Source organism: Mycteria americana, chromosome 3 (assembly GCF_035582795.1).
Source record: "Mycteria americana isolate JAX WOST 10 ecotype Jacksonville Zoo and Gardens chromosome 3, USCA_MyAme_1.0, whole genome shotgun sequence".
Classification (NCBI taxonomy): Eukaryota; Metazoa; Chordata; class Aves; order Ciconiiformes; family Ciconiidae; genus Mycteria; species Mycteria americana.
Window position 1 is genome coordinate 106,318,627 of NC_134367.1, and position 12,119 is coordinate 106,330,745.

A 12,119-nucleotide genomic window follows, 5' to 3' on the forward strand; every position below is an offset into this window, starting at 1 on the left:
TAGGCAAATTAAAATTTGAAAACATTTAATGTTCTCAAATAATAAAGAACATAGAAGTTGCAGTATTTATTGTGCTGGGATATGTTTATTACACACTGATAAAGAGTCTCCCACATTCTCCTTCTCTTCCAAACACTATTCTAATAAGAAAGGAATAGACCACACTACAATGAATACATTTTAACATTTTAATTTAAAAAGCCAAGTCTCTCCTCTCCTCATGCCCTCCTCCAAAGAACAAACTCTTAAAAATTCATTAGAACCTTATTTTAGAACAAAAGCTATGGGAAAACCCAATTATTAGAGTGTACAATGCAAGGACAGTTGGGTTTTTTTTCCTTCACTTATAAACATTATTCCTAGAGCTGAAGGCACTAAAAAAGCTCAAACATCTCTCATTTGTAGTCACAGCCTTAGAACAGACTCAGTCCAAAGGAACGCATGACGTTTATGACAGGTGCATCGCTAACTTGCTTTAAATTTTTTGTATATACCCTTTCCCCTGACCACACAGGGGAACCAAACAGAAGTCAACCAAACAAAAGAGAATAAGGACAGATTTTTCAAAGCAGACTTTGGCGGGGGGGGGGGGGGGATATCAAAATCAGAATTGTACCACAATCCATCCTAGAATGCTTTCCGTATCAGAAAAACTTGAAATAAGTTTGGTTTGATTTTCATTGTAAGAGGAGAGAAATATGTTTTCGTATACACAAGCTATATACTGAAAATGTTAAATAATGCCTCCCCCCCCAACTTTTTCCTTCACTCAGCTCAAAATAAGTACTGGGAAACAGTCTCAGACTGTTTCTGCCATTCAAGTACGCACAAATAATCCATTACAATAGAATTGCGGTGGGAAGAGTCTAACTATTAAAAAAAGCAAGCAAACAATATCTTGCAGCAGTGGCACTGTAGTCTTACCATTCCATTACCTACCTACAACATCAGGAAATAAGCATAAGAGGAATATGCTTTTTAAAAAAAACCCTCTAAGAACAGTGCACATTAGCTTACAACAATAAAAACACTTACCAATGCATTCTGGTTTCCTGAAGCCTTTTTTATGTTTCTTGCTGGCATTCCATGAAGATGACTAAATCTACCCTGGAAACCTACAAAAAAAGGAGTACGAATTGATTTAAGAATACTTCCTATACCATATAACCAATAAAATTCACCATTACATACCAATCTATTAATCTGATTTAAATTAAACAAAAATGTCTTAATATTGTCAAATATCGTACTGATGGAAACAAAGAGCACAGAATGGGAAAAGTGAGAGAAAGGCTAAGTTGTCATGAAAATGAACATTACTGTAGATATTCTTACTGCCATCCTGGTTCTATGCACAGTTGGCTGCATAAGCAGAGCATACTGAACTACAGTAGGAAAGTGATTTTTGCATCACGTACAACTTCATTAGTACTAGAAAATGTTAAATCTGTTGAATATGCAGAGACCAAGTCCTCAGAAATAATTCCAAACATCTGGAAAATAAGCCTCACAAAAGAATTCAATGCATTCAGTGTGCAGAGTAGTTTAAAAGTGATTTGACCACTGCTCACATAAAAGATCTGTATTTGAATGTGAAAGGAGATCCTTGTGGGAGAGGGAAGGTTCAAAAAAATTCTTTGGCAGCAAGCTGAGGTCTGACAACTTTAATCTTAAGAGTGGGTTCCTAGCTGTGAATGCAATCAGACACCAGTACAACTTACCATTGGATACACTGGGTCCACAGTTGTCTAAAGTATTTTAAACAAAAAAAAAAAAAAAAAAAAAAAAAAAGATATTTTCTGAGTTACAGTCTCAATCCTTGCTCTAAAGGAACCCTTCCCTCTTCTCTACAAACAATATGGCCCGACCATAAAGCAAAGCAAAGCAGATGTTCACACTAGTCTTTCCAGTCTTTGCATTAATGAACTTCTGTAGAATTCTAAACATTATCACAGAAGCTAGGAACAAAATGGAATATAAAGATTCACTTTAAATAACGCTTAATAATTCTCAATGCAAACATTGGGACAACAAATAAAAGAGTAAGCTATCAAAATGAGCCAAGTTTTCCACTTTGACTTCTCTAATCATTGGCTTTTTAATTATTTCTCTCTAATGATATCTTAAAAATGAAATAGTTCAAGGAAACAAACTGGTAACTCCAAGATCTTGTAATTATTTTACATATTTTGTATAATCCACAGACATCTTTCTACTGTACCCAAGTGATTCTACAGTTTGCATTTGCTTGATTGCTACTTACCTCTCCTCCCTGAACGGGACATAAGAGGGAAAGTACCGGTTAAGATACTTTCAAAGACTGGATCAGGCAATTCTCTCTCCAGTTCTGTAGAGTCTTCTTGTTCCCACCATGGAATGACCCCCGTTATTCCACATGCTCCACCAGATTCATTTTCATGAAACCAATCACTCTGCTCATCATCACCTGTGTGAGGGCAGTATCCCCCCAAGCCCCCCAAAAAGAGGGAGGAGCAGAGAAGATAAAAATCAGATGTTACCATCAATAAACACTCTGACAGGACAATTATTTCTTTTGCTTTATAGCCGTATAACAATTACTCGTATATAGCAGTTCTATTTGGAAAATGTTTCTCAATAGCATGACAAGCGTTGCCATCAATGAAACCACATAAAATGCAATGTTTTAAAACCAATTTCAATACTGAAAAACAATAATAAACTAGTTAATCCTTTGGCAATAACTGCAGGGAAATCCATTTAAGTTACTGCACTTTACATATTAACAAAAAACAAGCCTTAATCTCCTGCAGGGAATTAAAAGTTATAAAACTGTGAAACTAGTTCTTTGCAGCTGATAATGGTATATAATTAGCTTAATTTCATGATTTGTATGGCTAGTAAAAGGGGAAACAATCATGAACAGATGTGACTAAATGAAGTTAATCTGATTAAATTCATTTAGAAATAAGTTTTGAAAAAGTTGATTTTAAATGAAAACTGACAGTATCATGTGATTGAGAATTATACTGCATCATACAACAAAGCTGGTCATTTTCACTGACAATATTATAGATGTAGTATTTAAATATCTGGATTTAAAGTCAAAAGTAAGACAAAACTGAAAATCTAATCTTAAACTTAGCTCATAAACACACTGGCAACTAAAAATAAATTGCTATGTTTGTTTTAAAACATGTTCTTTTATACAAACCAGGTAGCTTACAGAAGATCAGAAAATATCTTCATAACACATGGCAAGTTTCCTGTCTTACATCCAAAAATTAGGTTTCAAAGGATGTGCAGTATATTTTAATTCTACTTCAAAGTATCCAAACTATGCCTCACTATTTCTGCATATAAATTATTTGTTTGGCATTTCAATTTTTAATTAGGCAGGACTAAGCAAGACACAAATGCAAGATTTATTAGACACAATTTTCAAGAGCAAAAAGCATTCATGTAAAATTTCGTTGCCACTCAACCTCACAGTGGGAAAATGCAAATAATGAAAAGCCAAGCCAAAATTTGAGGAAAAATAAAATTCAACACACTTTCTCCAAATAAATTGTTGCAATGAAAAGAATACTTCCAAGACCTAGCACAAGTGAAAATGGCTGTAAACATTCATCAGGACAAGTAATTCAAGGAAATATAGAATAATTAAGGCCCCTCACTGGTCACTTGCAGGTGAAATGTGATCCTCACATCTTTAATGATCACTACTATCAGCAAAATTAGCAGAGGCTAGAGAACAGGAACTTTTAGATGGAGGAAGGGGAAAACAGAGGTGGAAAGAGATACATAGATCCATATAAGATTTAAGTTTCTTTGCATTCCTGGCACATTTCAGATTACTCTCCATATTTATTCTAATCCTTATTTATAGCTATGGCATTTCACCAAGGCGTTCACCATTAATTCTATCCTCATTTCGTCACAGCCAGGTATGGTTTCTTTGGAGGATGTCTAAGGGTACTGAACAGAGACGGTGGTGGTGGTGGAGGAAGAATCACACCTTTTCATTAGATTGATCTGTGGTTTGGAATTAAGTTTGAACTCCTTTGCTTAGGTTTTCCAAACTCTTATGTAGATAAACTTTGTTTGAATATTTTGGCATAAGATGAGAGCTCTAGATACCTTGACTAATAAGAAATATATTCAGGAACTCAGAAGAAGTCTTGTTACACATAATTCAGCTATGAAATTAAGTAGAGAATTCTGAAATTGGGTTTCACAATCAGCTTAAGGACAGGAGTCTGTAAGAAGTATGCAATGCAGTCTTGGAAGAAAGACCTAGAATTTAAGACTGGGTTGGTGGACTGCAGGACAAGGTAAATAGTGGCTATGGAAGGAAATCTGGTATCTTCGCTACATGCCCAACAATGATTCTTTGGGAAAAAATACAAAATTACTTTTCCTTTCTGTGCAATACAAATATTAGTATGTTAAGCAAGTATCCGTTAAGATATCTCACCTGTTATGCTATTGCAAACATCCTTAAGCACTTATGTTGCTTACCGACAAAGGTGGAATAAAGGACTTAAGATCTGAACCTCGTAGGCTTTTCCCACGTGACAGCAGAATCCAAGTATACCTGGTTTTTAGCTTTCTTGTCTGTGCACTCTAAACATCTCTGAATCCTTTGACTATTTTCAATCATATTGTCACCTTGAGGAGAGCATAAACCTATTACTACTATTCTTATGCAGGTGAGAGCACCCACAGGCATTTTGTTTACCAGTTGCTCCATCCTGAAGGGATGCCATTTTCAAAAGGAGTAAGGGAAGACCACTGCATTTAATCAATTCCAAACCTCATCCCTATAGGCAATATAACACAGAGGCCTCCCTACTCAAGAGCTTGGTAACCAAATACTTGGATTTTATCCTACTTAATTTACAGCTCTCGAAAGGCAACACAGTATCCACAGCAAACATGAACTTACAAGAATTAAAAATTCAAAGCAGCATTTTTGACTTCAGAATACTTCAGAAACATTTACTACACTGTTCTTTCTGCTTCGGGCTGCTAAACCTCTATTCAGCGCACAACCACCACAAATTATTGTATTCTTCCAAGCTACAGGAAAGGTAAAACCACCTCCAAATCTCCAAAAACTGATCTCTGAGCCCAGGCATTCTCCTAGCCACGTGTTTAAAATACAACAAACTTGTTTGTGGGTAATGCTAATGCTTCAAGGAATTACTTCAAAGCAATTTACATTCAATTATAACTGTACTGATCAGTACAAAAAAAAAAAAAAAAAAATCAATTTAAGGCTCAGAAACGTCAACTTCAATTCTAAAATTTCAAGGCACTTCAGTTCCTGGCTTTATTTATTTATTTATTAAGCTTTCCCCTCTCCAATTACTGTTTCCCTAATTTTCACTTCCATATTATTGAGTCTGCATATTTACCCAATTACCACTCCTTCATGTTAAATTACTTGCCTTCCCCTTTAAGAAGTTTAGAAAATTATTTATGTAGGCTTCTTATGGTTTCCCTGTGGACACAGACCCCATTTGTATCACCATCAGTTTCATGTTCAGAATAGTAGAATCACTTCACCTGAATCTTTATTTAGGTAAAGCAGTGCAGGATTATAACAGACTTTCCACTGCACACAAAGAGAGTTTTCTCCCTCTTCCTAGTTTTATTTCAAAATGGCCAGACTACCCTCCATTGCAGTCATATACGGTGTACGTGTGCCCACATGTAACAACCACAACTGACTGAGAGGCTACTGTGAAAAGAGTTCGGCATCAGTGTCCCATAAACACCACTTGATACTGTGCTGCTCCATTATCCAGCAACTTGCACACAGACAGCAGCAGCACATGGACTGTAAAATACTCTAGGATGCTAGTCTCGTTTCCATGACCTGTATACCTCCTCCTAGGTAAAAAAAACCCCCACTGCTAACAGCTGTAATAATCATTTGGAGACATCAGAAGATTACCTATAACACATACAAGGAGTTTCAGGAAAGCAGAAGCTTAAGTTACCCATCCACAGAGGCACATTGCATCTTGCTCTCTGTGCTCTACAGAGCCACCTTGGCAAAAGGGATCGCAGAACAGCATTCAGGCACCATCCAGTTTAAGCAGCTGGTTCTTCTGATTCAAGCTTGAAAACTTCACATGAAGGCCTCCTCCCACCCCTCCCATCCAATGTAATATCATACCCTGCTCTTGAGTAGGAGGACTGTACCGTTACAGTCGTCCTGTAGGAGGTGTGCCGTTAATAAATTGGACCAAGGATATCATGTGACCTCAACTTTATGGTCACCTCTACCACTGTCATCCACATGCAATATTTAGGATTTCAACTATTCAGGTCATATACAACAACCTCATGTTATTTATTTTTCACCTGCAAAGACTATAAACTAATCAGCCACAACAGTTCAAAATCGGTGTGATTACACTTAGCATTGCACATTCCATTTCTTTTATATATGGAGAACACCACCCTGACACCTGCAGCTACTGAGATGCTATACAAGGTCCAAATTAGTTTCTCACTAGAAAAGACAAAAGGATGGAATTCTCATATATTGAATTAGTAGTGGGTCATCTTCATAAAGGACACAGTAATGAATATATGTTTAATCATAAAATAATGAACAGCTATCTTTAAAAGCTTAGCCACATCCACAGTGGAACTCTGACATTCCCTGACCTTCTCCAATTTTAACTGTTTAACACTTTAGTAATATAATTTTCCTTCCTACTTGCTTAGATCTTAAAAGGACATTTCAAGTGCTGCATGTCATGATTTAAGAGGTCTTAAGTCAAACTCTGAATTTCCCCAAGTGTACTAGTAGGTGTAGATGGGCTAGGAATGCAGAATATAATGTTTTGTTTGCCATACACACCCTATAAAATTCATTAAAGAATATACTTGCAATCTGACTTTTTTTTTTTCCCCAAAACACCAATATCATCTAGTGTTGGAATAATGTTACAGGTTTGTCAACATTGTGTTGAAAGCTTAACTTATAAAGCACATTTTAACTTATAAAGTGCATTTGTAAAGCACACCTGTAAACCGCTTTGAAACTGCAGGTGATCCTACTAGCTAGGCTCATAATAGAGTTGTATTGTATGTTGCAATGTAAGATTAGACCTTTTGTTTTGAAACTCTTCTTGCAGAAGTTTTCTACACTGGGCATAACACTGTCACCTTGAATCATATATAACGAGTATGCATTTTAGAATATTTTATAATAAAATAGAAATAGTAATAGAAATAGTGTAAGAGTTATTAGTAGTTAAGAAGGGATCACAGTTAGAAGTTAGCATACTAGAGTGTGAGAATCATAGACAGTTAGAAATAGAAACTAGCATACGAGACTAAGAATTGTGGAATCTTCAAGGTAACAGAAAATGCCCAAGTTAGGTAAGAGGGTACAGGCACTGCATATTTTACTAACAAGCATACGTTTGTCCTAAAAGAATGCGAAGCTGTAACCCTTCAAAGACCAATAACGGGAACATCCTCTTACCGGGAGAGCTGTAAAGATAAAGGGACACCAGAACAACCATGAAAACAACAGGAATAACAGTAACTAGGGGAAGGTAAAGGCGGCAGGGGGAGATCGCAACCGCTGACCCAACTGGGGGATGAAAGGACTACCCCCCCACGCTCCTTGTGAGCATGCGCAGTGAATTAAAATCATACTGTGACTTGAAATCGAAGCGGAGAAAATACGGAGCAATGGAAGAAGAGGATGATTAGTTAGTCTGATGATTACGTATTAGATAGGCATGGTGTGTTAATTTTTATGCATAAATACTGAAAAAGAATTGCAATAGGGGTGCTTGATTTGTGGAAATTTTCCACCTTGCACCCTGTGCAGAATAAAGCAATGTCTCCTCTCTAAACATACTCTGTGTGTTTCGGGAGTTATTTTACAGCGAAGTAACAACACTGCTTAGCATTAAAGTTTTTAATAACTGCAAAACAGCCATTTATGAAAATGCTATTAGGAACAAAGGAAAGAGTAGGAAGAAAAAGGAAAGTCACAAGGATTTCTGATACATAAGCTCCAGCCACTGTTCAGTTCTTTCATGTTGTTGCAGGCTCTCCCACCTCCATACTCAAGGGCTCAAGGGCTTGATATTTGCATAGGATTTTGGGTTTTTGCTAACTGTATTAAATCTTACCCCAAAGTTGGCCAATCTGCAAACCTCTGAAAAAATACAACCTATAAGAATTCACTTGAGTGAGGTTTGTTAATAGTTAGCAGTTAATAGGTAGCAGCTATCTTCTTTACTGACAGTACCTGCACTGAACATTTTCCGTGATCTTTAAGCTTTTGCTGGCTAACTGTACAGGGTATGCAATGTTTCACAGAAGAAAAACATTTGCCACATTGGGATTGCAAAACATTGAGTACCAATTACTTCTGCCAGAAGGTAACATGATAGTGGAATAGAGCACAGCAAGAGAACTGCTCTTGCCCTCTCACATGACCTAATGAAAGCACCTGGATAACTTGGAAAAGGAGGACAAGCATGGCTAGGCTCAGATGAGGACTTCATAGGAACAAAACAAATCAAACAAACAGAAAACCTATGAGACTGGAACAGAGGCAAGCTGCAAAGGAAAAGCGTATAAAGGTTTTTAAAAAATGTTAGATGGCTCACCACATATTAGAAGTTGAACACAGGATTTTCAAGTCTCAGCAATTTTCTTTTATCATAGCAATTGATGGCAATTAAAATATGTCTAGCAATTAACCCACTACTACTCCCAATTACAGCTACACCTGGGTTTCTTGAATCAAATTCTAACAGTTGAAACTCTTCCGAGAGTCTGTGCACAGAAGAATACAGTTACTGTGGTGGAATTTATTCCCATTCACTTTCTGAAACAATTTGGGAAAATATTAAAAGTTGCAAGGTCAGGCACTCCAAAGTTCAGAACTAAATACTCAACTATTTAACTGACTGGCAAACTGCTCGAAGAAATTGCTGCTTTAGATCACTTTCTTTTCTAGAAAGTCTGTCCCATAGGATGTGTATGCTTTGGAAATTAATTAGGCTTTTATAAAGAGTATTTGTCTGCAATAAATGAGATATGGTTCTTAATCTTAGAGACACAAAATGAACAAATCTTGCCCTGGAGAACAAGATCCTCTTGTCCTCTGCTACCCGAACTTCTGAATGATGGCAGGCACATCATTTAAACCAAGTATTTCACCAGGCAGCATTAATCAATCTCTGGTTCTCCACTTCACTTAGCGGAAGCCTGAAGTCAGAAGTGCAGAAAATTTGAGCTACAAATGAGGTCAAGATGCTGATATTCTGAACATATATCCTGGAGGAGGGACACTGGGAAGACAGGAATCAGTCTAGCTTTTAAAAACGGACAATAAAATCAGCCAGTTCTTCCCTTAATACATTTTCATCCTGTCCTCTTCCAGCTTCGTTTCTCTCACCTAAGCTTTTCCTTTGCTTTTATCAGATTTATTTTCTCCTTCCTTCATTCTTTTCAATTTTATATGTGTCTCAGCTACAAATTAATTTACAGAGATAAAAAACCCCTCATCTTACTTCATAAGATGAGTACAAAGATAAAAATTACTAGCATTTTCTTTGGGAGGGAATAAGTATTATTAGAATATAAACAATTTTGGTTTTGCAGTAGGATCTCTGATAATACTTTCATGGAAAATTCTTAACAACACCAAAGCTATAATGCAGATCTAAGAATGTCTGAGATCCAATGTGAAGCTAATGGTCTTCTGATCATACCCCCAAAATAACTAGTTCAAAGTAGAGATTAAAAAAATAATGTTTTGTCCTGACAATATCCTTCTCAAGTGTAATTATTGTTGTTCTTTTTATTTATATTTCAGAATATTATTTTAGGTCTAATGCTTTCTGCTTGAAAATTATAATCAAACTGAATCAAGGTTCAAAAACCAAAGAGGCAAAAATAAGAATTACAGCTCTATAGTGAAGAACCAACACTAAAAAAGGTAACACCACACCAGTGAAAGAACACTGTTGTTCACCAGTCCCTCCCCTTTTCTTCTCCTACAAAATATATAAGAAAAACAGAAAGTAGCTGAGATGTTTTCAACCGTATTATTCAAAGATCTAAATAATTTAGTTCAGGATTTAAGGACAAAAATATTGATACAAATACACTGGAAGGGTACTTCAAAAATGTAATTATGAAATGCAGTAGGTCACGTTACATACAAATATCGAGGACAAAAGTTTTAAAAATTGCAAGTCAAAAGAGAAATTCATATAGGGAAGTAAAAGCAAATCTTTTTGATGTGTCTCATTGAAATACTTTTCATCTGAAGTTAAAAGATTGATCTTCCAAAGACAGCCTAAATTCTTCAAAAAAGCTATGTGTTATCACAACTAAAAACAGATACTCAGACTGGGAGGTACAGTTTATGTAGCAGGAGTTACTGTTGAACAAGGAATGTAACACCTCTGTTCTAAGTCTGAAAAATCATCTCCCTATTGTAACATTAAAATAGAAGATAAAAAAACAGAAGAGACTGAATTATACATTAGAGAAAGGAGAAAAAAAACCCCAAACATCCCTTTAACCTAGATCTGTGGAATGGGCCAGGATTTGTTTTCTTGTACACACACAAGTAGGCTGTGGCAAACTGCAGAAGAAAATAACCTCCATTACCATTAACCTAGAATTGCCAACAGAAAAGCAAGTCTTAATCACCTGAGAGACTATTTTTGCCTCATTTTTTTATACTGTCAAAGACAGCGATTTCCTAGTCCATAAACTGGGCACTAAGATGCTAGCATAATACAGGTAAATGTGTTGCACTTAAAGATGGCAATAAACACTAAAGCTGAAAAAAAAAATCTTATACTTCCATCCTCAATACTTTTATCACATAAGAACACATGAGAACATTACGCATACTAAAGCAAAATTTTGAATCTTCACTGCATTTTAGATTAAAGAAAAAAATTTTTCAGAAGGGAGATTTTAAACGGCATGCATCTTCTTATCTCAATCTTAGACTGCTGAATGAAAAAGAACTATAAAATCCTGCCATATCAATTTGGAAGAAAAGAAAGAAAGACACCTCAAAAATAATTTGAGAGGCAGTACTATGATCACAGAGTCCTGTCCAAAAATTGGAGCAATGGAAGAATTAAAACTTAGTACAGATAATCTTTTGGAGACGCTCAAGTCATAAATAAGTTTATTATATGACAGAGACTGCTTCTCAAGACAGCTTTTGACTAAGTCATGGATTCAGGACACCCTCTGGTATAATTTCAAAAAACCCAGAAAGCAAGCTATATTTCAACTCATTAAAATAGTCATAGCAACTGAAATACAGTAATTAACCTATGGAATAACACGTAACGCTTACAGAATTTCAACTAATGCAGTTTGAGGGGTGGAGAAGGGAAAGATTGTTTCAATACCTTGTCTTCCCTCATCATTGGTAAACAAACCAGCATCACTGCTGCTCAGACTGCTGGATTCACTGTAATAAGAGAAAGAAAGAAACAGATCAAAAGAACAATTGATCTTTCAGTCGTAAAATTTTAAGGAGACAAGGCTGTGCTCAAATTGAACTTAAGCCCAACAAAGATCGGAAAGGAAATAGGATGATTTTTTTTTAATCAAACTGCAAATATCCTAGTTCCATTAACTACAAAGCATATTATTTTTGGCACATAAAACCACGGGAATCTAATGGTACCCTGACAGTAAGCCAGATGTGACTGCAACGAGGTGCTGACACAATTGATGCATTTTATTATCTGCTTCCATCAAATGCTCACTGCTTCCTTCTTATGCTGTGCAATTCAGCTTGATCCTGGAACACCACTGCTCAATAAAATAGGAAAAGTCTCAATCAAAAGCAGCCTAAGCCTTCCTTCAGCACATGAAATACGGGAGTCTGAAAATCGAATTACCTATCATTTGCAAGTATTCTGGAAAAGACACTGCTTAAGGTTTCACGACATACTAGTTGGGAAGAAAGAAAAAGTTTATAACAAAGGTAGCCAATTAAATCAAACTAAAGGTCACCCTGAAGAAAATAAGTATGATCAATGATCATAACATCAACAAAAAAAAGCAAGGTACAGTTTACTTTTCTGTGACTTCCACCATGGCCTTAA

General features: G+C 36.1%; 1 protein-coding gene across 4 annotated transcripts in view; it reads right to left on the reverse strand.

The window, feature by feature from the left end:
• Positions 1-12,119, reverse strand: part of GPATCH2 (G-patch domain containing 2) — a 131,558-nt gene that overhangs the window by 104,547 nt on the left and 14,892 nt on the right. For all 4 annotated transcript variants that reach the window (XM_075496443.1, XM_075496442.1, XM_075496441.1 and 1 more), the window contains 3 exons: positions 11,415-11,476; positions 2,264-2,446; positions 1,036-1,115 (listed from right to left, as the gene is read on the reverse strand). In XM_075496443.1, coding sequence (XP_075352558.1) covers positions 1,036-1,115; positions 2,264-2,446; positions 11,415-11,476 — 325 coding nt within the window. The remainder of the gene's footprint in view (positions 1-1,035; positions 1,116-2,263; positions 2,447-11,414; positions 11,477-12,119) is intronic.